The sequence below is a fragment of the Micromys minutus genome (assembly GCF_963924665.1).
Source record: "Micromys minutus genome assembly, chromosome: 21".
Classification (NCBI taxonomy): Eukaryota; Metazoa; Chordata; class Mammalia; order Rodentia; family Muridae; genus Micromys; species Micromys minutus.
The window spans coordinates 8407027-8434376 of NC_137956.1; the positions used below are offsets into that span (position 1 = coordinate 8407027).

Below are 27350 nucleotides of genomic sequence, written 5' to 3' on the forward strand. Positions count from 1 at the left end.
CTCCAGCCCCCAGCTGGTAACCTGCGCTGGGGGAACCAGCCACTCAGACCCAGGAGCTCCGGTTCTCTAACCTAGCTGGCCCACGGTGACAGAAACCAGGCAAAAAGGTCGGGCCGGGGAGAGAGCGGGAGGAAGTGAGGAAGACGAGGAGGTAGCAAGTCTCCCAGGGCTGTGGCGGCGGCTCCAGGTCGCGCTCTGCGCGCGTCCCGTGCACGTGCTCACCGATCCCGGGCCATTCGGCGCCGCTGAGAAAGCTCTGCCCCCCCCCCGCCCCCCCTTGGTTCATTTGTGCTAGGATGTCACGGAGCGCTGGGACTGAGGGGGCGGGGCCTGGCGGCGCGCATGCGCGCTGCGCCCGGCGGGCGTGAGGGTGGGCAGCGGCAGCGGCAGCAGCTACCGAATCGCAGCCACAGTCTGCAACAGTAACCGAGCCATGGCTCGAGCTGGCGGGCGGCACAGGCAGGCAGCAGCCGCGGCAGGCGCACGGGCCGCATCAAGGGAGCCGGGGGCAGCAGGATTCTAAGAAGGAGAGGGGCGAGAGGGGGCCGGGCTGGGCGGGCTAGGGGCACCGCGCTCTCCCAACAGCACGGATCCTTTTTGGAAATTAATATTTAAAGGGGAAAAAAAGAAGGCAGAGGGGAAGGTGGGAGCAAGAGAGAAGGCAAGACACACACACAGAGAGAGCGAGAGACACAGATCCCCACGGTGAGAGGAAGAAAGGCCACAGTCGCAGGCAGCCGATGTGAAGACTGGACTCCGTGCGCCCCTCGCCGCCTCTGCCCGGCCACATCGATGTTGCAGCCCGCTCGCCCGCATCACGATGAACGCACAGCTGACCATGGAGGCAATCGGCGAGTTGCACGGGGTGAGCCATGAGCCGGTGCCCGCCCCTGCTGACCTGCTGGGCGGGAGCCCTCACGCGCGCAGCTCCGTGGGGCACCGCGGCAGCCACCTGCCTCCCGCGCACCCACGTTCCATGGGCATGGCGTCCCTGCTGGACGGCGGCAGCGGAGGCAGCGATTACCACCACCACCACCGCGCCCCTGAGCACAGCTTGGCTGGCCCCCTGCACCCCACCATGACCATGGCCTGTGAAACTCCCCCAGGTATGAGCATGCCCACCACCTACACTACCTTAACCCCTCTGCAGCCGCTGCCGCCCATCTCCACCGTGTCCGACAAGTTCCCTCACCACCATCACCACCACCATCACCACCACCACCCACATCACCACCAGCGCCTGGCGGGCAACGTGAGCGGTAGTTTCACACTTATGCGGGATGAGCGCGGGCTGGCCTCCATGAATAACCTCTATACCCCCTACCACAAGGACGTGGCTGGCATGGGCCAGAGCCTCTCGCCCCTCTCTGGCTCCGGTCTGGGCAGCATACACAACTCCCAGCAAGGACTTCCCCACTATGCTCATCCCGGCGCGGCTATGCCCACCGACAAGATGCTCACCCCAAATGGCTTTGAAGCTCACCACCCTGCCATGCTCGGTCGCCATGGGGAGCAGCACCTCACGCCCACCTCGGCCGGCATGGTCCCCATCAACGGCCTTCCTCCGCACCATCCCCATGCCCACCTGAATGCCCAGGGCCACGGACAGCTCCTGGGCACAGCCCGGGAGCCCAACCCTTCGGTGACCGGCTCGCAGGTCAGCAATGGAAGTAATTCAGGGCAGATGGAAGAGATCAATACCAAAGAGGTGGCGCAGCGTATCACCACCGAGCTCAAACGTTACAGCATCCCACAGGCCATCTTCGCGCAGAGGGTGCTCTGCCGTTCCCAGGGGACCCTTTCGGACCTGCTGCGAAACCCCAAGCCCTGGAGCAAACTCAAGTCCGGTCGGGAGACCTTCCGGAGGATGTGGAAGTGGCTGCAGGAGCCAGAGTTCCAGCGCATGTCGGCGCTCCGTTTAGCAGGTGAGCGGATGGGCGCGCGTGGGCGAGATAGGGACTGAAGGTGGGAGGGAGTGAGAAAGGCTGGGCGCGCTTCGTCCCGTTCCGCCTCCCCCTTTCTTCAAGAGAGGTGTCTCTAGACCTGAAAGAGCCAGCTCAGGCAGTCAACCTCCTCCTCCTTCTCCAAGGGCTCAGGGCTTTGGGCTAAGGGAGGCTTCGAAGACCGAACAAGACGGCCTCCGCGACTTCGGGGTTGCTCGGGGACAGAGCTGCGAGGTTTTGAGCCGTAGGCAGAGACTCTTAGAACCTGGCGGAACACTGGGCGCAAGGTTCTTGGCGAAACACAGAGGGGTTGGGAAGGGACGAAGCATGCCTAGAACTCAAGACGCATACCCACGGCCGGCGCCGCTCAGCTCAGGCTGCCTGTCAATATTTGGCGGAGCTGGCTGAGCGACCCACTCTTGGCCAATTTTATTGGCGCCGCGCATAAGGGGAACCTCACTTCAGTAGGGTGTTTACAGAGATTCCAAACCTGCAGACGATAAGTGTACGGCGGGCTGCTTTGGAGGGGTTATCACAAGTGCTGAGTGTATTGTGGGCCGTGGAAAGCAAGGGGACAAGAGGCGGACAGTGGCCAGATCTTCGGGGAAACTCTCTGTTGAGCCTAGGCTAACAACTAGCTTTTCTTTTCTTGTGATTTTTCTCCCATCTAAATCTCTGCGCTGCTAGTGGGTGGAGATGTGTAAATGTCCTTCGAATCAGCAAGCCTGTCTCCCGGTTCAAAATCCCTAGCAGGATGTTTGATTATTTTTTCGAGCACTGAAAGTCTCAGCTGCTAAGTGCAGGCACCAGGCCTGGTTCCTGTAGTGGGCCAAGAGACTTAGCGGACAGCTGAGCTCAGCTGGAACTGCACCAGGAACCCAGGAACACTTGGCGACCCTTGAAGATGAGAGAAGAGGGCAGCCTAGGGGCGGACTGTGTTCAGGAGACCTGGGCGGAGGTTTGTCGCCGTTGATTGACTTCAGTATCCACGTCCTCCCACCCCCAAGCCTCCCCCCCCCCCCCCCCGCCAGCCCCAAGCCACACACACACAGCCTCATCTGAGCCCTGCGCCTAAGTCTGAGTCTTGGTGAAGAGAAAGGTAAACGCTGGAATGAGGGTTTGTTAATTAACTGATCGTTCTCCATTAATTTGTCCCTAGAGAGTGGAAGACAGTCAATCCGCTCTGAGCCGAGGGCACTGAGCCGTTTCACAGACTAAAATCAAAGCGTGAGGCCCAACACCCCCTCCCCCCACCTGGTGCCTGCCAATAAGAAGCTGGGGAGAGGTAGTTGGGAAGGAGCCTCCGATCCTAGCCCATGAGTCTACCCTAGCGTTTGCCCTGTCTGGGCTCTAGAGGCGGTCCATCAAGGATGCCGCTCTGCTTCCGCCTCTGACTGCCCAGAATTCCTGGCATAGCTAAGTCCTTTGCTCTAAAGTTCTCAAGGCAGACTCGGGTTGGTGACCCCAGGAATCTGGTGAGGCCTCAGCTCAGATAAGGTACCTAGGCTGACCAAATGCCACCTCCTTGGCCTCCTGGTTCCATTATGTAGCACTCAATGTAGTGTCGGCTCTATTGGGCCCCTGTGGGCAGCTGACCTTGCTGCTCTCCCTTCTGCTGAACCTTCAGAACCTTCCACAGCACCCTCTTGAAGCTATTGCTCCAGACCTTCCAGGAAAGGTAGTACTTTGAAGTACTACCCCATTGTGGGGCCCAGACGTGTGGGTAAAAAGCTACTCTCTCACGAAAGTCACATGTCACTCCAGACATCAGTGACACCCCACATGGTCTCTGTCACACCCCGGAAGGACGGACTGATATGACAGGTCCTGTACCAAGATGATTGTCTAGTCCTGGAAACCTAACCTATCTATCATGTGCAAGGTCCTCTGCCCACCAGATAAGAAAACCAAGCCAGGGATTTTTTTTTTTTTTTTTTTTTTTTTTTGGAGGGGGGATAACTACTTGGGGAGCCCCATGAACAAAGACCAAGTTCTAGAACTTGCACACCAAAGGTATGAGTTGGGTGCTGAGTAAGTGCTCATGGGACCCAGCAGGTCCTCACAGGGGTATCCAGGAACCTAAGTCCAGATGGCTCTGTTATTCTTGGCTCCAGGCATGTGGCCCTTTCCTAGACTGTGGAGAATGGGAGACTGCACTGGGCATAAAACCAGAGGGACACTGGATGTCCTGAGACGCAGCAGAGCACCGCCTCTTCCATTTCTTCTTTTCTTTTCTCTTCTCTTTTCTTTTCCTTTTGGTCTCTTAACCATAAAGGAGAGAGAAGGATTGGTACTGAGTCTGCAGTGGGGAGGGGGGGAGCCCAGAAACATCCTATTCTCCCAGGAAAGTCACAGCCCTGTTTTGGAGCCACTAAAGAAAACCCAGCCCTGCTCATTGTCCGTTTCTGGTCTTTGAAATGGTGGCTAGCAGGCCTCAGTGATGAAACCTAGGACTGACCCGCCTGATGCTTTGGTGTGGTACCTGCTCCCCAGGACCAGCCACTGCAGCTTTGCTAGTTGCCACGCCAAAGTAAATCAGCATCTTTTCTCAACCCCCTAATAAGACCCTGCTGAGTTCCTTTACCCTTTAGTGAAAGAGAGGCTCTCCACTTGCCCCTCTGTGCTCCGTGTTCCAATGTAGCTTGTCTGGAGGATCAAAATCGTCTGCACGTGGCAGTATGTTTGGGGAGGCGCCTTCTGGTGTATAAATTACAAGCACTGGTGAAAGACTGGAGGAAATTCTCACCAAATTAACTACCTTTTAAAAATCAATATATGTTGCTTCAACGTAATGCTTGCTGCTGCTCATTAAAACGCAGCGTGACCAGACGCACGCCCGCTCCTGGTCCTGAGTGGGGTGGGGAAGCCAAGATGGGTGCCCCGCCTCTGACGTGGGCGGCTATCAAGACAGGAGGAGATTAGCCTCCAATTAAATATTCCAGAAGGGTTTCGGCCCCTCGGCGGGAGCTGCCATCACGGAAAGAGACTGCAAGAGACACCCACCAGTGAATGTGACTATAGCACTGTGCACCCAAGAGGTGGTGGCTGCTCGGGTCCTCGGCCCAGGCAAGACTGTGTGCTGAGCAATCTGACCCTGCTGGAGGTGAGGAGACCTCCGAAGCCCTGCTCGGATGGCCTGCCCTGCAGCACCTGGGACCTCGCCCCCTTGCGGTCGGGTATTTACTCCTCTGTGCAAGAGGAAGATCTAAGCTGAGGGCGGACTGGTGGGAGGGGGGAGGGCGTTCCTACCTGGAAGTGGCCCTGAGAAAGTCTTGCCCAACGCCAACCTGGGCTGTGTTTGCTGTGAGTGGCCTTGCGGCCTGGTTGATTGATAACTGAGTCTGCACACGTCCATTTGCTTTTGTGTTAATATTTATCCCGACCGGTGACATTTCAAGTGTCCCGTGCTGCCTCTGCAGCGACAGCCAGGCAGGAATGCTAGGCTGGATCTTAGAAACAGCATTTGTTCAACCCCTGAAGAATTCTGGGTGCAGAGAAAGAGGCCAGGACTGGGCGCAAGAGATGCCAGGGCTGGGAGGGCTCCTGGGTTACAGAGTGGGAGGAGAAGGCGGTGCCACCACACTGATTTCCTGGCGCCCTGAGATGTGGCTCTCCCGTGATGCAGCTGCTACTAGCTCGCTGCAGCTTGAACAAAGGGCCCGCAGGGCGCGACCGACCATGTTCGCCTTGCAGGCTGGGGTCAAGGCCTGGAATGGCTTTCTCCCAGCGAGGCTAAGGGATAACCCGTTATCAGGAGGCAGCCGAGAGTCCCAAAGCCTCCAAGGATGAATGGTGGGGTGAATTAGGGTAGTTGGAACACACACACACACACACACACACACACACACACGATATGAAGTCAAAAGGACTTGGGACAGTCACCAGTAGGCTCTGAAAGGCATCTTTTCTCACAGACTCTATCTCTCCCCTCCGTGGGATAATAGTTGGCTTTGTGTGTTTTTCATTGGTAAACCCATACGGAGAGAAAGTGCAGGAGTTTGGGTGTGCCTGTGGTGATAATTAGTGATTGTAGTTTTTGCAGTGGGCTAAGCCTACTTAGAGACCTGGTGGCTGTGGTGTAGTGACCTTGTGCACAACACAGAGAGAATACCCACCAAAAACAAATCCCATGGCATGTTCAGAAGGTGCCTACTTATCCTGTCCTCCCCAAAATGCAACCTGATTTTGGATAGTTCTGAGTCATCCACATATGCCCAGGGGCCAGGGTACTGCGGTCATTCCAGACTCAGCTGCTTACAACGGACACAGAAAATGTAACGGGTAGTACCGCCATGTCTCTGTGTCATAGCAGCAAAGCCATCCAAAACCTATAACGTGCCTGTCTTCGAGGCTTTCTGCCCTCTCTGTGAGCCGCGCACAGGCGGAGATTGAACTGGCTTCCCTCCCAGATTTGCTGCAGCTGGAGTAGTTGAGCAGAGGACGCTGCTCGCGACCCCTAGTGGCGGCCTAGCTAGGGAACAGGAGATAGGTGTCATGCTGGCTTTGTTTTTAGAGCATCCTTGTCCTAAGATTTTTCTCAGCGGTGTTTTGGTAAGAAGAGGGTGTGGAGGAGGAAGAGAAAGCCCCATCAAGGGAGACACGATTCCTTCCCTACCAGTCACAGCTCGAATTCTAACCTACCCAACCCCTAATTCTAACCTACCCTGAAAAGGTAAATGCTTCGATTCCATGCCCGAATTACTCTGACAGTTTACCTGAAAGGAGCAGTAAGTGCAGAGGTGACCCTGGCAGTCTGATGGGAGGCTGGGACCAGAATAGTCTGCACAGATTAACAGTTCCTTTGTTTCGCTCGCTTCCCAGCAAACTGGCCTGAGTAAGCCAGAGGGCACCCCCGCCCCCAGGCCTTAAGCTTAGAAGCCTTTGTTTTTCCCTCCCATGGGGTGAGTGAAAGAACTGTCAGAGCCTGCAGGCATGGAACCCAGAGTCAGGACCCTGGACAGAGTCCCACTGCCGTAGCCTAATCCTGGACTCTGTCCCTAAAAGGCAGTTAAGATGCTGTAGCAAAGAAGCATTGATAGCAAATATTCCGAAGTTTGTGAGAGCAGGAAGCCCCTTCTGGAATAAACACTGGCCCTGTCGGGTCGTCGAAAAGATCAAAACCGTCGTCAGAGATCAGGTGTTGATTGGTTTGTTTCTACGTGGCATGCACGTGCACACCAGCATATAAAATCGGAATTTGCGTCCCGGTGGGTGTGACAGGAGTTGGGTCATTAAGCTAAAACGTTCAATTCAGTCCCTTTGATCCGTGCTGGGGAAAATCTATAGTCATCTCTAATCTACGAGGTCTTTAAGGAGGTTGTTACACTAGCTGTTTGATGTCGTCATCTTCCATATCCGTGGCAAATTCAGCTGATCAAACACGCTGGTCCCCAAAGTTCTCTCCAGCAACAGTTCTTACAGAGTATACCAGTAAAACCCATTCCTGGTTTTCTTGTAAAGAAAAGGAAATATTCAAGTCTAAAGGCTGTGGGTAATTTAGAAGGAGGTTCCCAGGTGCCCCACTCTTTAGCTTCCATGGTTAGTGACAGCCATGTCCTTGAAGTGGTAATGCCCAGCAGTCTCAGTAAACTGCATATAATGGAGTATTTCATCACATGTTCATGTTCGTAACTCAACCCCAGTGGTTCGAAAGTGAAATAACCAGCTTCACTTCAGAGCCTATTTAAATACTAAGATTTCCACAGTTTGGTAAAATGGAATGGCCAAACTCGGGGTAGCTACAGAAAGAGGGCCTCATGAAGCAAATGATGGTTATAGAATCCATTTCTAATATATAAAACAATTCAACCATATGCATGACCGATCATTTTCTGTGTTGACGTTTGAATAAGACAAGAATGCACCCTCAGAAGACAGTCACGTTATTTCTACATGGAAAAAATCAGCCTCCCAGCCCAGTAAGAATAAACATCTTATTTCTAATGTAAACACATTTGGTGTACAATCACACATTCATATATCACTCATTTTTTTTACAGGTTTTCGTTTTAAAAATCAAGTATCTTCACTCTGATAAAGCTTACTTTCTCCCCAAGGTGACAGACAACTGGGCCAGCCATGTGACAATCTATTTGGTACAAACGTACAATTCTTTATCAGAGTCTCACTGTTCTATCATTGACACAACTTTCTTCCCAAAGATATTACAATGGAACAAAATAGCTTTTAAACATTTTCTTGTTTGTTTAATGTGTCGATTTACTATGACAACAGCTGAGCAGAGCCCAACCCCGGAGACTAATTCGTCAGGCTTGCCATACCTATGAATAAGAAGAGAATTTAGGCTGTTTGCTCATTGTATTTATTTCACGCTGAGGTAGACATTCTCACTGAATGCCCCCTGTCTATGCCAGTGGTTCATAAGTCTTACTACACGTGGAAATCACTTAAAGACCTAAACACCTAATGTCTGGCTGCAACCTCAGATATTTCGATTTAATTGAATGGGGTGTGACCCAGGCTCCCAGGCGATCTTAGTGTGCACGAAGAGCTGGGAATCTATATGGTGTATGGTAGTTACTTTGGTTTTCTCTGGTGTTTTCTGTAGTGAGTTAAATAATGTGTCTCTAGTCAGTTGGAATTGACTGATGCCCTGGACTCAGTTTTCCCAAATTAAAGGCTCTGGCCAAACACCCTCCACCGATCACTTCCATTGCCAGTTCCAGATCACAGTCAATACACCCAGAACGAGCACATCATTATCTTAAGCATCCATTTAACAAGGTCTGTACATCATAAAGCTCTTGAAATTATAGAGTAGATATTTTCTCTGAGGCTCTCAATGAAAGCTTTTGAAACGGTTCTTTCTCCTCAGTTGTACAAGCAAGATTTCTTTTCATTGATTCCCCTCCAAAGAAGCAGCCAGAGCGGTAACAGATGTGAAGCCTATGTCTCTCTATCCACGTTTTCACTTAAACAATTATCAATAGGCAAGGCCCATCTCATTAGATATGCTCTGTGGGTAAGCCTGGCCCTCTGGGAGCTATGCCTAGAGGAAGGCCCAAAGGCCCAAGGCCACCCGTGTGTCCAAGGCTGATGTTCTCATATGCCCTTGGCTCTGTTCTTCCAAAACTTGTTTGTTACCTCAAATTTAGGATTCTGCATGCACAAACACACACACACACACACACACACACACACACACACAGAGAGAGAGAGAGAGAGAGAGAGAGAGAGAGAGAGAGAGAGAGAACAAATTGACAAAAAGCTCTGCTTGTATGTTGGTGATTGTTCCAGAGCAACTTGGTTTCTGTCACATACCCAAGTGCCTGCCACCCCTCTTTCTTCAAATACAGCACCGAGTCAAGAGAACAACGTTTTTGAAATCATTTCTTTCTTTTAATATCTGATGATGACTTTATGACCCCAAAGACATTTTGTCAAAAGAACACAGCAAACTGCGTGCTTTTCTTTTCATTTTCTTTTCCTCTTGCCTTCTTAAACAGAAGAATTGGAGGTAGGGGGTGTTAAATATACAAGCGTGTGAAGCGCGCCACCTAGTGGCAGTGGCCCTTACCACAGGCGCCTTGATGAGTGTCCGGAGCTGCTGCCGTGATTCCAATATTGATGGAGTCACAAAAATCGTTCATTAAGGCAATTTAATCTTTGCTATTAAATGTCCTTTCAATTCATTTGGGGTAATTAAGATGCAGTTAAAGTGATTAAATTCTAATTACTTATGCTAGAGAAAGACATATTTGTCACGCTAATGCTGTTAGAGGAAGGACTCAGAAAGAAAGTTAACGTTTACTTCAAATGATGCAGCTGGAGAAATCAGTTCCTCTTTTCATCATTAATCTGGTGAGCTGGGTGATTATGTAATGGCACTACAAGCTCATTAAATAGGAGAAGTGCTGATTAAAATGACTGCCAGGAGGAAAACTTGAACAAGAAGTAACTCAGAACAGTATAGTCAGCATTCTTGGGCAAAATCACTAGGTGTTCAAGCTTCCAAGCCCTCACCCCAAAGTAATAAAAACCTGGTAAGCTTTATCCTCAGATTGAAAAGGAGTGACACACAGAAGACTTTTATTATCAAACCAAATGTGAACATTAAAAAAAAAACACCCAAGTGGTCTTGTGTATTCCAGGCTCGTCTTAAACTCACTGTGTAACAAAGGATGACCTTGAACTTCTGATCCTCCTGCCTCCACCTCCTGAGTTCTGGGGTGTGCCACCCTGCTCAGTTTGTGCAGTGCTGGTGATCAAGTTTAGAGCATTCAAGCATTTGAGGCAAGCACACAACCAACTCAGCTGTAGCTCCAGCCCTGGAGAAATATTTTCAAACAAAGATCAGCTCCTTGGAGTAGAGATACCAAGGCGGCTAAGCAGGAGCACAGTAGCAGAGAATTTCCAAGGTCAGCAGAAATCAGCATTTCCCCCTGTAGGCTGTGGGAGCCTCTTCCCACAAGGACTGACACTAAGTAGTCCCTTCCCCATTTTGATTCCTTTCCCTGTGGTGAGTGGATCAGAGTCCTCTGCACTAAGTATCTCCTACAAATTAGTTTTCCATGTTCCAAAGTAAAGCAGTCTTGCATTATAAAGAGGAAATCCACTGATTCTGTGCTACCGTAATCTCACAGCCTCCGGCCCCTTAGGCCCCTTAGGATGGCTTGATTGTGAGTGTTCATAAAGGAGAGTCAAATTGAAACTTAATTGATTTGAAGTTTGCTTTACACACACACACACACACACACACACACACACACACACACACACACACAAGATATTTAAGGAGATGCCTCAGGCTTTCCCAGGGAGGAAAATAAGCAACAATAAGAACAACCAATGAGATAATTGGGGGTTATTTTTCTAAAGAGATCTGTGTCTTTTAGCATAAACAAATGTGCATGTTGAAACCATAATTGAGGAGGTCGCCTCTGTCTCCTGTTCATCCCATCAAATACTATTCCTGTGCACACTATAAGCGAAAAAAAGTGGACATTATCAAATTTATCAATCAATTAAGTTAGATGATTACTTTTGAAAATAAATCAATTATTTAAATATTTAAGGTAATTATGAATCATGCCAAGCTGTTTTTAAAATATACTTATATTAATTCTTTGATAAATTCATACATGACATCATGCTGTCCTAAATTACTAGGAGTGGGTAACTCTGGATTAAGAATCAAGTGCCCTAGAGGAAGGTTCACGCAGCTCTTAGACCTTGTCGAGTAATTTAACCCTTCTGAGCCTCTATCCCCTTAAATGTAAAATGGAGGATTTGGCCTTCAGGTCCCTTCCAGATCTCATTCTGTCACTGGCTGCCTTCTATCATGACTAACCATGGCAAAGCCCAGTGAGCACCTTCATCCCCATCTCCATTTGGTATTCTGTGCACCTAGATTAAGATTAGACAAGGTATGGGGGCGGGGCTCAGGCTAGATGGCAGTGTCACAGGCTTGCCTCTCCAGTCAGATGATCAGGAGGTAACAGGATCACTGCCTCCCGGCACAGAAGTACTGTAGTGTAATATTCTATTATCTGTGTCCTGGTAACACCAGCTAACAGGCATAAGCATGGATTGTCATGGGCACATATACATTGCTTAGATACTATGATGGGGATGTAAATTAGCATCTTTGCTGTGACAAATTTGCCATCGTCATAGAGCTATGAGCCCACACGTGACTAGAAATTCCAATATTTTGTATAATTCTAAACTCACAGCATTCTTGGAAATATGAAAAGACTGCTCCTGGAACCGTTCTTTCAAAGAGTGAAAGAATCAGATAGCCCAAATGTAAGCGTACATATATGAAAAAGAAGGCCAAACTCAAAACCGAGCAAGACTAAACAACTGTGTTTAGAGATGTATGGATACATGATATAATCTCCCTCTTCACTAATGGGGTTGGGTGGTGGTGGCACCTTTAATACCAGTACTTGGGAGGCAGAAGGCAGGCAGATCTCTGAGTTCGAGGACAGCCTGATTATAGAGCTAAATCCCTTTGTCTCTGACTCACTCTGTAGCCAAAGCTCTTGAACCTCTGATCTTCCTCACCTCCCCAGTGCTAGGACTACAGGCCCAAGCCCACACCTTTTGTTCCCTGCAGATTCCTTGGATCTGAACTACTATAAAGCTGGTGGCTTCTCTCTTCCTCCAGCTTAGCAGCACCTCCCCACCAGCAACAAAAGCATCTACCAGGCTCTGATTTCAGTGATGGAGAGCAAAGTACCATGCATTCCATATTCCTCTTGGGGAGAATCAGATCGGTGGAGAGGGGTAGAGAGGATATATGTTAAGAGAGATTCCCAGATGCAGCTGGAACAGAGCCGCACGCCTGTAACCCCTGCAGTCCAGGGCTGAAGCAAGAGGATAAGGAAAATTGGTACTGGGAATTTTTTTTAAAAAACTTTATTTTAAAAAACAAAGATAAATGTACAGATTTTTAAGCATTTTTGCATAAAAGTATACAAATACATTTTTATAAGGTTGTAATTAAGTACTTGTGAGTACATATACATACACATATGTATATATGTAACAATAATATAGGAAAAGAGGTTATTAATTTGAGGAGATAGACCCTTTCTTATCTTCTTGTACAAAGCTCAAGTGCAAGTGGATCAAAGATCTCCACATTAAACCAGATACACTGAAACTATTAGATGAGAAAGTAGGGAAAACCTTAGAACTCATAAGCATAGGAGAAAATTTCCTAAACAGAACACCAATAGCTCGAGCTCTAAGGTCAAAGATTGACAAATGGGACTTAATGAGATTGCAAAGTTTCTGTAAGGCTAAGGACACTGTCATGAAAACAAAATGGCAGCCAACAGAGTGGGAAAAGATCTTTCCCAACCCCACATCAGATAGAGGTACTGGGAATTTAATAGCAACTGGCTTTTATTTACTTCTCTCTTATTTCTGGAATAGCCCACTGCAGTGCTTGGTGTGCACAGGGTATGTATACAAACTCTGTAACTTCTTTTCATCTCTTTCAATTCTGAGATTAAAACTTAAGATCTCAAGATTCCTGTAGGAATAGCTGCCTCTGAATACACTCTTTCGACTTGAAAGCTATCAGGATTCGGTGCATCCTTTCTTCTCTGAGTGAGGCTCAAAGACCTGTATTTTCACAGGGTCCCCAGGAAGTTTCTATATCTGTAAGTCCCAAAAAAGACTATAGCAAATCCTTCAGCGTGTCCCTATTCCTTCATTTGTTCAAACACTGACTGGCCAGAGACTCTCATGCACCAAGCACTGAGCTAAATACAAGGACACAAAAGAGGAACCTTAAAAGTACTGGCAGAGACCTCTAGTGTCTGTGCAGACTAAAGGCCTCTGGCAGCAGGGGCTAGAGGGAGCTGTGGCCAGTTGTGAACGGAAATGATCAGATCTGTGCTTTTGAAAGCACACTGGGATGGCAGGGAGCAGATGAACAGCTGTGCAGCAGCTTAGAGAGTTGGTCGGCAAATATGTGTAGGGGGTGTAAAAGCTACTTTAGAAATAAAATGAAGCAGACATCCTGGGAGTGGGGGTGGGGACTAAAGGCTGTAACCCTGCCTTGGGAAGCCAAACACTTGGGCACACCTTTATCCACAGAGCAACTGTGATAGTGTGGTTTTCAGTTCTCCCCACCCCAGCCGACTGCTGCCTCTGAGGACACCGGACCCTTAAAGGACCAAATGTAAGGGATCAAACATACCCATCCCTGGTGTTAGACGAACAAAAGTCACCCCAAGAACAGGGCAGCAGTCTATCAGCGATTCTGAGAGAAGAGACGAAGCACAGGTCCTGTGCATGGCGGGCAGATGTTGGCTCATCTTGGTTGAGTCGTGAGTCAGCCTGTGGGAGCAACACTCTAAACACTGTTGTCTTATCAGAAAGGGAATCCCGCTTTCCTTTGATCTTGTTCTCTTAGTTTGCTTTCTATTGCTCCAAAACCAACGTCATGGGAGCCTGGCATGACGGCATAGGCCTTTAATTCCAGCACCTTCAGGGCAGAGGCAGCGGGCCTCTGTGAGTTCCAGGCCAGCCCAGATTATATTAAAAAACAAACAAAAAAACAACTTCGTGGAGGAGATGATTTATTTTACGGCTTACAATCCATCATGAAAGAAAGTCAAAGGCAGGGAACTAAAGGCAGAAACAGGAACACAAGCCATGGAGGAGTGCCTGCCGCTTTTTACTCAGCACATAGAGATTCCTCAGCAGAACGCAAGATCACTGGCCACGGTCTGGGCCCTCCCACATCAATTGTTAATCAAGAAAATTTTCTAGGCTCATCTGATGGAAAACTTTTCTCCACTGATATTTTCTTTCCTAGATGATCCTAGCTTGTGTCTAGTTCACAAAACTACCCAGCACACTAATTTGCATGGTTGTCCCATGAGCCCCAAACTGAAAGAGGGGTCATTTCTAATTAATAAATATTTCTTTTTAATATGTGTCATAAGAGCATAATTTTTTCATACAAAGTTTTCCTCCCAAACCATTCTCCTGATATTGAGTTTGTCAAGGTTCTTTTGTGTGTATTCAAGGACTCTATACTAAATTTAATAATCTAGAATTTTAGATTTCAGTATTACTATCCCGTCAGGAATAGGTTGGAAGGAACTTCACATACTAGAGGGTTGGTTATTTGTATAGGGATTGGGGGGGGGGGCAGGGCTAAAGCCTGGGGCGGGAGGAGCTTCTAAAACTGATTCTTCTGTACTCTCTAAAGATAACCTATGGCTATAAAAGTGTGTGTGTGTGTGTGTGTGTGTGTGTGTGTGTGTAGGGTAAATGGTCTTCTTTGTAAGTAATTAAAGGCTTTTTCATTTTCCAACCTGTACATTTCTAGGGAAAACGGAGAATGCTTCTTGCTTTAATTTTTTGGCCAACAGTTGCTGCTCTAGAAATGTTTATTTTCACATTGGGCAGTGTGCCAGTGTGGCAGGCTGAGTGACAAAGTAGAGAAACCGTGCAGGGTGGCCATGTTCTAGAGAGGTAGGAAGTGGTCCCAACTTCAGTGGAGGTTCCTTTATTTCAAGTCATGTTTGAAAAGTAACTCGGGGTCTGGAGAGATGGCTCACAGGGTAAGAGAGCCTACTGCTCTTGCAGAGAGGTTGGACTTCCAGCACCCATGTCCACGGGCTCAGTCACCTGTAACTCTAGCTGCAGGGAATCTAATGCCCTCTTCTGGCCTATATAGGCACTGCATGCACATGCACATACATGCACGCAGGCACACAGGAATACCACATGACTAAAAATAAAGCTTTTGAATAAAAATGTTTGGTGTTATTACATTTATGGTGGAATATTTGAAAACACATAATAGCAAAGGCCATAGTGATCCCTCATTACCCCTGCCCAAAATATGAGTAGCATTCATTCCTTCTTCCTTCATTCAGTCAGAATCTATGTAGAGACAGGATGGTCACCATCTGCAGCACAGCAGAGAGGCACACACTCTGCCTCCGCTCTCAGAGCACTTAATGCCAGAAAACATTTACGAATCTCCTATTTCATAGTTGTGCTATAATTTATTTAATCAACCTCCTATTTTTAGACACTTACATTGGTCTATAAACTACTCATGGAAATAAAGTTTTATGGTCTTATATTTTAGAAGTTTCATAATTCACATGTCCTCTCTGACAACCATTCCTATCCTTGGATCTCTCACTGTATTCAGGGCTTTTGCTTGATTTTGCTATTGTCAAATGACTTAGCAGCCTGCAGCGTTACACATGAAATTTTAACAAAGATGATATTAGATGCCTATATAGAAAACTTTTAAAAATATAAGACTATAGCAAGGGAACAAAACAAAATTGCTCCTTACTCCATAACCAAGAGATGATACCTTTCTAAATATTGGTTTATTTCCTTCTTGTTTGAAAAAAAGACCCAATAATATTGTTAATTCTTTGAGAATTTCATACACCGTATTTTGCTCATAATCCCACCCAAACACACTCCCCCGTAGCTCCTCCCAGACTCTCTCTCCCTCTTCCTACTCTCCTAACTTCATGGCCTCTATTAAAAAAAAATAAGCCCATGAAGTCTTAGGACTTAGTGGGGTTAAAATTTTATACACACACACACACACACACACACACACACACACAGTGAACTGATCGACACACTTAAAGAAAACTAACTCTCCCTCCCCCAAAAGCCACCAGCAGTTAATAGCTCCTTGGTTGGGTATGAAGGCCTAAAAACCTCTTCCCACCTCATACTGGAATGCCCATTGTTGAAGGTCCCCCTTGGTAACCACAGAGTCATGAGCTCACAAGTGCAGAGGTCCTGTCATGTCCAGAAGATACTGCTTTGCTCCAGTCCTCCCTGACCTCCGGATCCCATAATCTTTCCTTCTAGTTTTTAACGGCACATACATAAGTGACATACTGGCCACAAGTCTGATGACCTGAGTTCAACCTCCTGGACCCTCATAGTGATCAGAGAAAATCAATTCCCCAAGTTGTTCTATGGCCCCCATCTGCACACACATGTGCACATATTCACACTCCCCACCTCCACCCCCACACACAAATAAACAAATAAATTCAATAAAACTAAAAGTGCATAGAGAAGATGTACCCTAAGTTTTTATTCTATGGCAAAATTATTATGGCATGTTGTTAAATACCATTCAGAAGTGCAGAAAGCTGTTCACATTTTCATTTGGAACTCATTTCAAATTATGGAAGCCTGCGAAGATAAATGGAGCAAAAGACGATCAGGACCCTCAGCTGTGAGCACTGGCCGGAGGCTGGTGTTCTGCTAACTTGCTTCATGTTTGCTCTCTTCACGTGGGGGTTTGCTTTCTCTGAAGGCATGCTACGTTCATCATGGCCCTGCCCCTCACCTCAAAATACTTGAGGGTCTTCCTAGGCACAGGGATATTATTCTCTTGCTCGGTCACTGCTCAGCTTTGTCAGGTGATTCGGTGGTGTCCTTAGAGCATGGTTCTCCCACACAGAACTCCATCTCAACCGTGCTTCCGAATTCTAATGTGCAGTGGTCCTCTTCTACCCGCTCTTTAAAATTTGTGTCTGTTTTACTACATGTATTCATTCATTCGTTCGTTTGTTTGTAGGTGTGTGTGCATGTGTATATGGGTGTGTGCGTGTGTGTGTGTGTGTGTGTGTGTGTGCACCAGCATGCCAGGGCAGCCATATGGAGGTCAGAAAACAATATGCAGAAGTCCAGTCTCTCCATCCACTGTGGGGGGTCCCAGACCTTGAACTCCAGTCAAGTTCCCTTTATTTGCAGCCCCTGTAGAATGCGCGTGTTCTCCTGTGTGTGCTTCTGTTGTTTCCTCGTGCTTCCATTGAGCTTCTGCTCTCTTACCCAGAAAGCGTCATGGGTGGCAGTGTGCCTTCTCTGAGGATCACATCTGGAGGCCCCCAACTGTCTGTTCCTCCCTTACCCGGTGAGTGAGCTTTGTTTAACCAAAGTGTTGTCTAATTTGTATGATTACTGAGCATTCCCCCCCCCCACACACACTTCCTTCCAACTAACAGGCAGTGAAAATATTCTGCTTCTCAGAAGTCCCTATATACTTTACCTGTTTATCTTTGCTTGCTCTGACTTTCCACCCTCAGCATTGTACACACCAGACAGGCAGTCCTCAGCCCTGGCCCCTTCTCTCTCTCTCTCTCTCTCTCTCTCTCTCTCTCTCTCTCTCTCTCTGTCTGTCTGTCTGTCTCTCTCTCTCTCTGCCTCTGTCTCTCTCTCTGTCTCTCTCTGTCTCTCTCTGTGTCTCTGTCTCTGTCTCTCTCTCTCTCTCTCTCTCTCTCTCTCTCTCTCTCTCTCTCACTCTCTCTCTCTCTCTCCCTCTCTCCCTCTTTACCCTGCCCCTGCTTACTATTGTGTGAAATCACACAATTCCCTTTTTATCAACAATTTGCAAAATATTGCTTGCTTTTAAAGATTTTTGTGCTCAGGTTCTCTCAGACTTGGCTAATGGGAGCCCCTCTTAGGTCCTGTGACATGCTATTACTATTTTTTAAACTTTTCAACATAAAGTGATATTTCAAGTTCATTTGGTACCCTCCCTACCCTAAGCCTTGGGTTTACCCCTTCCTTGATGAGCCATGGTTATGCTAGTGGGTAAGGCATTAGAGACAGAAATGCTGGGTATTACCTGTGTATGCACTATTAGCATGGCTTTGTTTCTCCACTCTTTTAGATGAAGCTAGGAAGTATATACATAGATATTTACACAGAGATAAACATAAATATATTCATAAATATGTGACTCACACAAGAACATGCTTAATATTTACATTTGATTACATTATGTTTATGTGTGCATGTCTGTACTCATGAACATACATATATATGCATATGTACATACATGATGCAACATATGTAGGGGTCAGAGGAAAATTTACAATAATCAGTTCTCTCCTTTCATCATGTGGGTCCTGGAAATGAAACTATATTTTTCAGACTTGATGGCAAGCTCCTTTATCCTCCATCGTGTGTGTGTGTGTGTATCAATTCCTGCACCCACACAATTGTTAAATGATCCCAGGGATTTTTTTTTTTTTTTTTTTTTTTTTTGCCTTTCCTTATGCCCTACTTGTATATCCTTCATGGGACTACGGTCAGAAACCTGACACTTAATAATCAGTTTTCATTCTCTCTCTCTCTTCCTCCCCATCTCTTTCACACACACAAACACACACACAGAGACACATACACACAGAGAGAAACATACATACAGACACACAGAGACATCTACACACAGAGACACAGACACATACACAGAGATATACTCAGAGACATACACACAGACACATAGACAGAGATATACACACAGACATACACACAGACAGACACAGACACAGAGACATACACACAGACAGACACAGACACATACAAAGAGCTACACAAACACAGACATGCACACAGAGACACACAAACACATACTCACACTTACATATTTTCTCAGTCCTATAGCACACCAGGAAACAAACCTGCTCAACCATTTTTTGATAGGAATAACTCCTAGATCTTCCTTCCGATACATGTCCTGAATCACTTGGGAGCTTCTTAGAACCCCCACTGAACCGGAAGCCCTGAGACACATCCTCATCATCGATATCTTAACAAGCTCCAAAGTGTTTGTAACACACACTAAACTCTGAGACTCAGCTCACTGTTGCATTGCAGGTTTGTCCTGTTCATCTGGTGCCGGCCTGGTAAATGACAGGCACACCAAAACTTCTCCTCATCCCTCTGGTCCTAAATGTGCACCCACCCAAGAAGCTGCTTTCCAGTCTCCCCAAACTCTCTCCTTAGATGTTTTTGCAGGATGGGGGAGGCTCCACTAATTACTGCTGAAAACCCTTAGAGTCAGGGGCTGCACTGTTGGTCAAAGGTACAGTATGTTGTCAGCATGGTTAACTTTGAGTTCGATTCCCAGCACCAGAATCCATGGATCTGAGCATCCTGAAACTTCTGCTTCCATCAGAAGCACCTGATTCAGTTTAGCATTTATAATCTCAGCTCCCATTAGTCTTATGCTCAGATAGAATCCTCACATGGCTCAAGTCTAAGAAACACTGACCCAGAACACCTCGGCTTTAGCTATGTGACTGAATCTCCCGGGGCTGCTGTGTACACAGCACATCTAGAGCCAGTTCCCAGCTACCAGCTTCTAAAGATTCTTAGCTGGTTCCAATGTCTACCCACCACTAAAAAGTCCTGAAGATTCTTCTCTCCTTTTTCACTGCTGAGTGTAGGCTAGCCTAGGCGCCCAGGAGAAAAGTAGGACACCATTACCTATGGGAGTAGGGAGCCAGTAGCCAGAGGGATTCAAATGGCAACATGTTTAGTAACACACGGTCTCCATAAAAGCAGCTAAATGGCATCTTTGTGTGTTTCTAACACATTATCCATGTGAGTGCTTCTGCCCCAGAGACTGACTTTTCCCAAGATTCCTTTCCAGGTGCCATCTTGTGAATTTATTGACATGGTTTCCACTAGAAGAGAGGTAGATATGTGCTGTCCACAACCCTACATCCAACTGGAATAAAGATATGGCTCAGACACCAGAGAGCTAAGTTTGTTCCCCAGATAGGTAGACAGACATGGTGATTCTAACACTTGGGAAGCACAGCAGGAGGATGAAAAGTTCAGGGCCATCCTCAGATACATAGCAAACTTGAGGTCAGACTGACCTACACAAGACCCCCTCTTAGGAGGAAAAAAAGATCCAATTATTTTCTTCTGTATCCTGAACTAGGAATATATTGATCAGCTACACTCCAGACTTAGCAAAGAAGATCACAGTGTACCTTGACCTTCTGGAACACAGCCTACACACCAATTGCTTGTGAGAGGTGTGATTACTCTGCTAAAAATTCATCTCAGGGTCTCAGACAAACTTCACTCCCCCTGCATCTTCGGCTTCTCCAGCTCCATCTTCCCAACATGTTCTCTGCCTGGCCCTGCACCACCTTCTGATTCAGGGTATCACGGCTTTCTTCACCAAGAATTCAGATGACTTTGTTGTTGTTGTTGTTTTTGTTCCTTTTTAGGTTTTATTTATTTTATTATTTTATGTGTATGAATGCTTTGCCTGTGCATGTGTGTACATATACCACGTGTGTACTTGGTGCCTGCAGAGGCCAGAAGAGAGTTTCAAGTCCATAGGGACTGGAGTTACAGACAATTGTAAGTCATCAAGAGGGTGCTGGAGTTCAAACTCAGGTCCTCTGCAAAAGCAACAAGTGCTCTTAAGCACCGGGCCATCTCTCCAGCCCTCCACTGATTTCTAATACCACTTTAGAAATGTCTCCTCAGTAGAGTTGCCCCAGTTGTCCTCAGACACACCAGAAGAGGGCATCAGGTCCCATTACAGATGGTTGTGAGCCACCATGTGGTTGCTGGGAATTGAACTCAGGACCTCTGGAAGAGCAGTCAGTGATTTTAACCACTGAACCATCTCTCCAGGCCAATGTCTCTATCTTCTAGCTTATTTATATAACAAGAGTGCTGGGGGTGGGGGGCATCTGTGTGTATGGGGGGGTATTCTGTTGTCATGGGAACCAACAGTTTTCCCTGGGACAGAGAAGGCATAGAGAAAGGGAAACTCTGGAACCTGGCCTTACTCTATAAGGAATCCGTTGTATGGGAAGAAGGAAGGAATGGCATTCTGGGTGGATGTACAGCTTAGGTACAGCTGTAGAGGGAGGAATGTGCTTGGTGCATTTAGGGGCAGCTGAGCAGTGCAGGAGGAGTGACAGGCAGTGTGGGTGGGCAGTGAGGAGACAGATGCAGGGTGGTGGAGGTCAGAGCATCAAGACCCTGGAGTCCTGAGGTAGAGCAGGCACTGAGCTTTCTCCTTGGGCTTCAGGAGACCCCTGTGAAGTTCATTTTTAGTGTTTACTATTGGCATATTATGGACATTTATAGTATGGTTATACAGACATCTTTGCAGAAACCCAAACGAGGCAAGCTTCTCTCGTTTAAAATTTAGTTTCATTTGCTCTTTTCTGTCTTCACATGAGTGCACAATTGTGCACATCCGTGCTATACTCAGAGGAAGGCCTCGGAAACTCTCTCTATCGCTCTTTATTCCCCTGAGACAGTCTCTCACAGACCCTGGAGCGAGAATGGCAACCAGTAAGCCACTTACAGGCCTAGGCAGCCATTTGTTGTGTGTCCTGGGGATCCGAACTCAGGTCTCCATGCCTGTAGATCAAAATCTCTTACCTGCTGAGTCATCTCCTGTCCCTGGAAACTGATTTTTATAGTTCTGGGAGGGCTTTTTCTTTTTTTATAACTTTTAGTTGTTGTGAACACTATAAACTATATAGATGCTAATTATAAAAATCAGATCAATAAATTTTATGATTCACAATAGATGTACATGAGCTAAAATGCAAACTAAGCATGTAGTTCATCAGGTCAGCTATATATCTTGACTGGCTTGCGGAACAAACATCATAACTGTAGAACCATACCAATTATTGGGCTCCAAATGATCGAAAGGCTTTTAAGATATTTGTTAATTATGTGTATGTGTTTGGGTATGTGTGCATGATGCCCTCAGCTCCCCATCTCTCCTCTTCCACATGGAGGCTAAGAGGCCTTCTCTTCCTAGCCTGCCCCCACCTCGCTCTCATCTCTGCCTACAAGAACAAGGACGATACTGATTTACAAGAAGAGTGAGATGAACAAATGGGGAACAGAGGGTCTGCCTAGCCAAACCAAGAGATGATCAAACAGTTCAACCCACACTTCTTGAGGAGTTCATTTCCTTTTTGGGTTGGGGAGTGGGTTGAAACTGGATCTTGTCACGTAGCCCAGGCTTGCCTCCCTCAACAATGCCCACAGCCCGGCCTCCCAAGTGGTGGAATTCCAGGCCTGTGCCTCCAGGCCTGGCTTATGCTGTTCGTATCTTACACCAAGGCTAACAGTCCTTGACAAGGTCTGTTCTGAGGTCAGGGTGGCTGCTGGCACTGTCAAGCCATGGAGTTGCTTTTCAATTTACCTCTTTAGGAGCCTGGCCCAGGTTGGCATAAGGATTTGATGAGCTCTACAGCAGAACCAAAGCTCTGGGAGAGTGAATGCTTTTCCCATGGCAGGATCTCTTATCCCCTTTGAACGTACAGCATTTATATACACTGATAAAAGGCCTCTCTCCAGTCACAATTCCACCCATGCAAAACAGCCAGCCCTGAGACAAAGATACTCGAAACACAACAAGTGCATTCAAAAAACTTTTCCTATACCTGTGATGGAAGAGTAGAAACTCAGCCTCAAAAAGCATGCACACACATATTGCTATGTAACACAAGATGTATTCTTATTTTGAATTAAGTTTGTTTGTATGTCTCTGTGTAGGTGTATATGAGCTTTATTGCCTGCAGAGGCCAGAAGGGATTTTACAGATGCCCCAAAGCTGTACTGAGTGTGAACCACCTGACTTGAGCTTTGGGACTCAAACTCAGGTCCTCTATAATCACAGTATGTGCCCTTAGCTGCTGAGCCACCTCTCCAGCCTCTGTTTCTTTTTAACGGAAAGACACGGTGTTGAATTGTTTGTGGAGTTTGTGGTGTTTTAAGCTCTTCTATTGGTGATCTGAGCAATTGTGAGGGGTCGTGGATTTGTTTTCCTGTCCCCACCTAAGTGAGACTGAGCCTGGACTTGCTGATTACAGAGCCATCACTGTTCTGTTTTTGCTGCTGTTCTTGTTATTTACCCCTTAGAGGGAGGATCTCCCCTTGTATCCCAACATGGCCTGGAATAGGTTACAGGCAGGTGTCACACAACTTATCTGCTCACTCTCAGAAAGCAGTGGAGGAGTCTGGAGATGCAGTCAGTAGGTAGAGGGCCAGTCTAGCTTGCATAAGGCTAGGCTCAGTCCCCAGAACCTCCTAAATGAGACGTGATGTCACTTATGCCTGCAACCCCATACTTGAGGGGTTCTCAGCTCCTCATTCTCAGTTACCCATGGAGTTCCAAGTCAGCCTGAGAACTTAAATACTGTCCCCAATAAACAATAAGAATAGAGAATAAAAATCCATAAAGGTCATAGATGGTACAACGGAAGTCAACGGAGCAGCTATACACTGAGACAGAGAGATGGAGGGTTGCTTATTATAATTATATATATAATTATGGATTATAATTAAGGTCATAGTAAACTTTAGAAACCAGAAGAGGTGCTTCAGCCCTGAGTGGTAGTTTGAGAATCCCCAGAGGCCTCGCACCAATGTTTACTCAGTTAAAATGGTCTCCGGAATCTGACAACTTCATAACACAAGTTAGAGTCCGCAAAGTCTTGAGCCCAGTGTCTGACTTACAGACTGACTTATGGAGAAAGGAAAGCTTGGAAAATTAACATGCAAAGAAATTCACAGTGGTCGGGGCTCTGTGCTAGCCACCGAGCTTTATCTCCAGCCTCTAATGTGCAAACTTCAGCTTATGGTTTGAATCACATCTATGCATGTGATCTTATTTAAAATGTATTACCAACCCGAGAAACAAGAAGCACACTGTAACTGAGAAACATCAAGCTCAAGAAAAGGCAAGGAACTCACACAGAATTCTCTTTCGTGGCCCCAAACTATTCTCTGCATCTTCTGAGTGCTGGTTTATCTAACAGGTATTCCAAGTCCATCCGTCCTTGTAGAAGTTCCCCTGGGCCGTGATATTCATGCCCACATACTCCCAGACAGACTCCTGGTAGACTTGTGCACAACTCAGTCAACGGCGCAAAGCGTCTTAAAATCTAGGTAGTAGAGATATAGCACCGCTTGCTTGTTGTCTTATTTTTAGTCTGCGCCCATCTTGGATATGTTGTTCTGTAGTGTGGGGGAAATGTCCTGAACCCATACACGAGTGCTCCAGCCATGTCAAGTATCTACAGACAGTTCTCCCTGCTCACTCTTCGTTTCCTACAGTGATCCTGCTGCAGGTCAGTGACAGCTCACAGACCGGCTGTAGGGCAGCCAACTATACATTAAGAAACACTCCTCCAAGGGAAACAACCCCTAAACTTCTCTGATCATCAGGAGCTGGGGGCACATTCCCACATTCCAGGCTGAGGTGTGTATGGGGGGTATCGAAGGGGAGGAGGTATCGGAATTAATAACTGGGCTTGATCAGTTATCGGTTCCAAACTGACTTGACCTCAAAACTCCGTTCACAGAGTATCTTTTAACACCCCGAAGACTCGGTTTCCAAAACACATTTGGCTCTGCTTTGCATATTATAGGAAAAGCACGTTCCCAGACATCATACTTCTGCCCTTCCCCCACCCGCTGTAACTTCACATGCTTGCCACCTGCACCTGACTCTTTTCTTTCCTTCTACCTCCCTGATGTGCACAATCCTTCATGTCTATTTCTGCCTCCTGCGTGGGAATATGAGTGACCACACCCTTGCAGATTAAAGCTACTCATCTGGCTGAGGCATCTCTCACAACGTGCCACAGGATCCTGAAAGCACGTTGACTTGCCTCCTTCCCAGAGGGGACTCATATTGGGGCTCCATGTGTCTGCAGTATTCTGCCTCCCTCCTACGGGAGGGAGGACACCTCCTCCCCTTCCTCCTACCCACCACCCCATGTATATCTTATGTGTGCCTTTGTATGCAAGCATTTCCCTGTAATACAGTGCCCCTGGTCTCATTCCTTGTCCATGTGTTCCTCCCCAAGCTCCCACATATATGTGTGAAAACTCAGACCTCTAGCTTAAGCTTTTCTAACTTAGTGTGGGTCACCTCTAACCTGTAATGTATCCCATAGACATCCCATGGCATCTCTTTCATTTATATGGTCTCTGAAGGACTCTAACAGTTACACCCTATGGAAGCTTCCAGAAGTGTGGCTTTGTTTTTGCACGCTATTCCTCTTCTCCTCTGCTCACCCCAGGGCCTAATGAGCTTGTCTGTTCTCTCTTCTATTGACACCACAGCCTTCATGTTTGGCAGCTCAGAGTTCTCTCCAAATGCACCATGCAAGCGCTATCTCTAATAGCCCTGCAGGCTCTGAGCTACCCTTCCAGCCTGCATTTTTTCAGGACACCCTAACTGGGGGTCAGGGGAGGAGGGGGCTAGCCAAGTCCCTGTTCCAATAGAGCTTTACCTCCAAGTTTTCTGACCCTGCAGTATCTACAACACTTGAGACCTTGACCAGCAAAATGTAGTGATCTACATTCCCCTGATGTGAAAGTATTGTAAAATTTATGAATATGCATACTCTACCACAAAGGATTTGGGGTTGAATGGATTCAAGAAACAGGTGTGAAACGTGAATCTTGAAGAAGAGGCTGTCTAGTAAGGTTTCTCCAGGTGCCATCGGCCTACAAATCCTCCCTTCAAAGACCCCTGTGGAAGAGAGCCTCTCTGCTCTGATGCCAGGTAGAGAATGATGGCCGTGGGTGGCTTCAGTCCACATGTCCTGCCAAGTACCCGGGACCTGCTTAGAGCCCATCAAATGTACTCCCTGGTTAGCTGGAAAATGGACATCTCTTTGCAGAGATTTCCCTTAGCTCTGCCTTTTGAATGATAGATAAGCTGAGGCTTCGCCCAATACTGTTATTTACTTCTCTATAAGTATGCGTTGTATAATTTATCATCTAGAGCCCTAATGACTTCCAAGGCTGTATTTCTAGCTCAGACCTGTCCCCTGAGCTCCAGGCTCCATACATCCTGCTGTCTTCTGGACAACTACCTATCGGAGATCTTTAACAGAATGCCCAGCCAGCACTTCCAATGTACTTCATCCTATATACAAGTAATTACACCCTCATAATTCCTTTTTTCCATGTGCCATCATCTAACAAGAAACCTAAAAGTATTCTGAATTCTCCCTACCCAGGCCCCTTAGCCAGGTTAGCAGTATCCTCTCTGTGTTCTACCCCCTGAGAAGCATATCCCACTCCTCACTTACCACCGTCTAACTCTGGGTCTTCCCCACTGCCAGCTGACTTCTGACTTTACTCTTGGTTTCTGGGAGACAGAGATTTGCATGCTGGGAGAAAATGGCGGGTGCTTTAGAAAACACCTGCTGTGGAGGAAGTATGAGGTTGGAGTGTGATAGAGTTATGCACATAGACCACAAGCACACACAAATAGAAAAATAGAATTAAAATTTTTTTAAAAAAAACTAAAGTTCAAGTTAGGAGCTAGAAAAATGGCTCAGTGGTTGGGAGCACTTGCTGGTCTTCCAGAAGACGTAAGTTTGGTTCCTAGAACCAACTCAGGTGGTTCAGAAGTGTCTATAACTCCAGATCCGGGGGATCTGACACTTTCTTCCTGCCTCCATTGACACCTGCATTCATGTGCACCCCACCCCACAGAGACACAGGTATATATATATATATATATATACTGAGAATTAAATGTCCTTTTAGAAGAAGAATGCCAACAGTTCGCTTGGCTAGAGGCCTGATGGAGCTTTCTGACCTTCCTAAGACAGAGTGCAGAAACAGGTCAAAGCCAGAACCCACCCCTAGTGCACAAAGTGCACCTGTATCTCATCTCTCTGACTTTGGTTACACTTCCTCCCAGCCATTCTCATTGCTTTAGTTAGGGTCAGCAGACAGAAAGAAGGCTGTGAAAAATGACTGACCAATCCCCAGTAGGGAATTCATTCTAAACATCTTCCATATTTCTTTGCAGCCTGCAAAAGGAAAGAGCAAGAACACGGGAAGGACAGAGGCAACACCCCCAAAAAGCCCAGGCTGGTCTTCACAGATGTCCAACGCCGAACTCTACATGCAATATTCAAGGAAAATAAGCGTCCGTCCAAAGAATTACAAATCACCATTTCCCAGCAGCTGGGGTTGGAGCTAAGCACTGTCAGCAACTTCTTCATGAATGCGAGAAGGAGGAGCCTGGACAAATGGCAGGATGAGGGCAGCTCCAACTCAGGCAACTCAGCATCCTCATCAAGTACTTGTACCAAAGCATAA

The 27350-nt window shown here is 47.0% G+C and overlaps 1 protein-coding gene across 1 annotated transcript; it reads left to right on the plus strand.

Annotated features, from left to right (window-relative positions):
* Positions 1-820: 820 nt before the first annotated feature.
* On the plus strand, positions 821-27350 carry ONECUT1 (one cut homeobox 1; the record flags this gene model as incomplete). The annotated part of the gene is made up of 2 exons (XM_080934656.1): positions 821-1925; positions 27058-27350. The coding sequence occupies 2 exons, from the start codon at positions 821-823 to the stop codon at positions 27348-27350; spliced, it is 1398 nt and encodes a 465-aa protein (XP_080790782.1).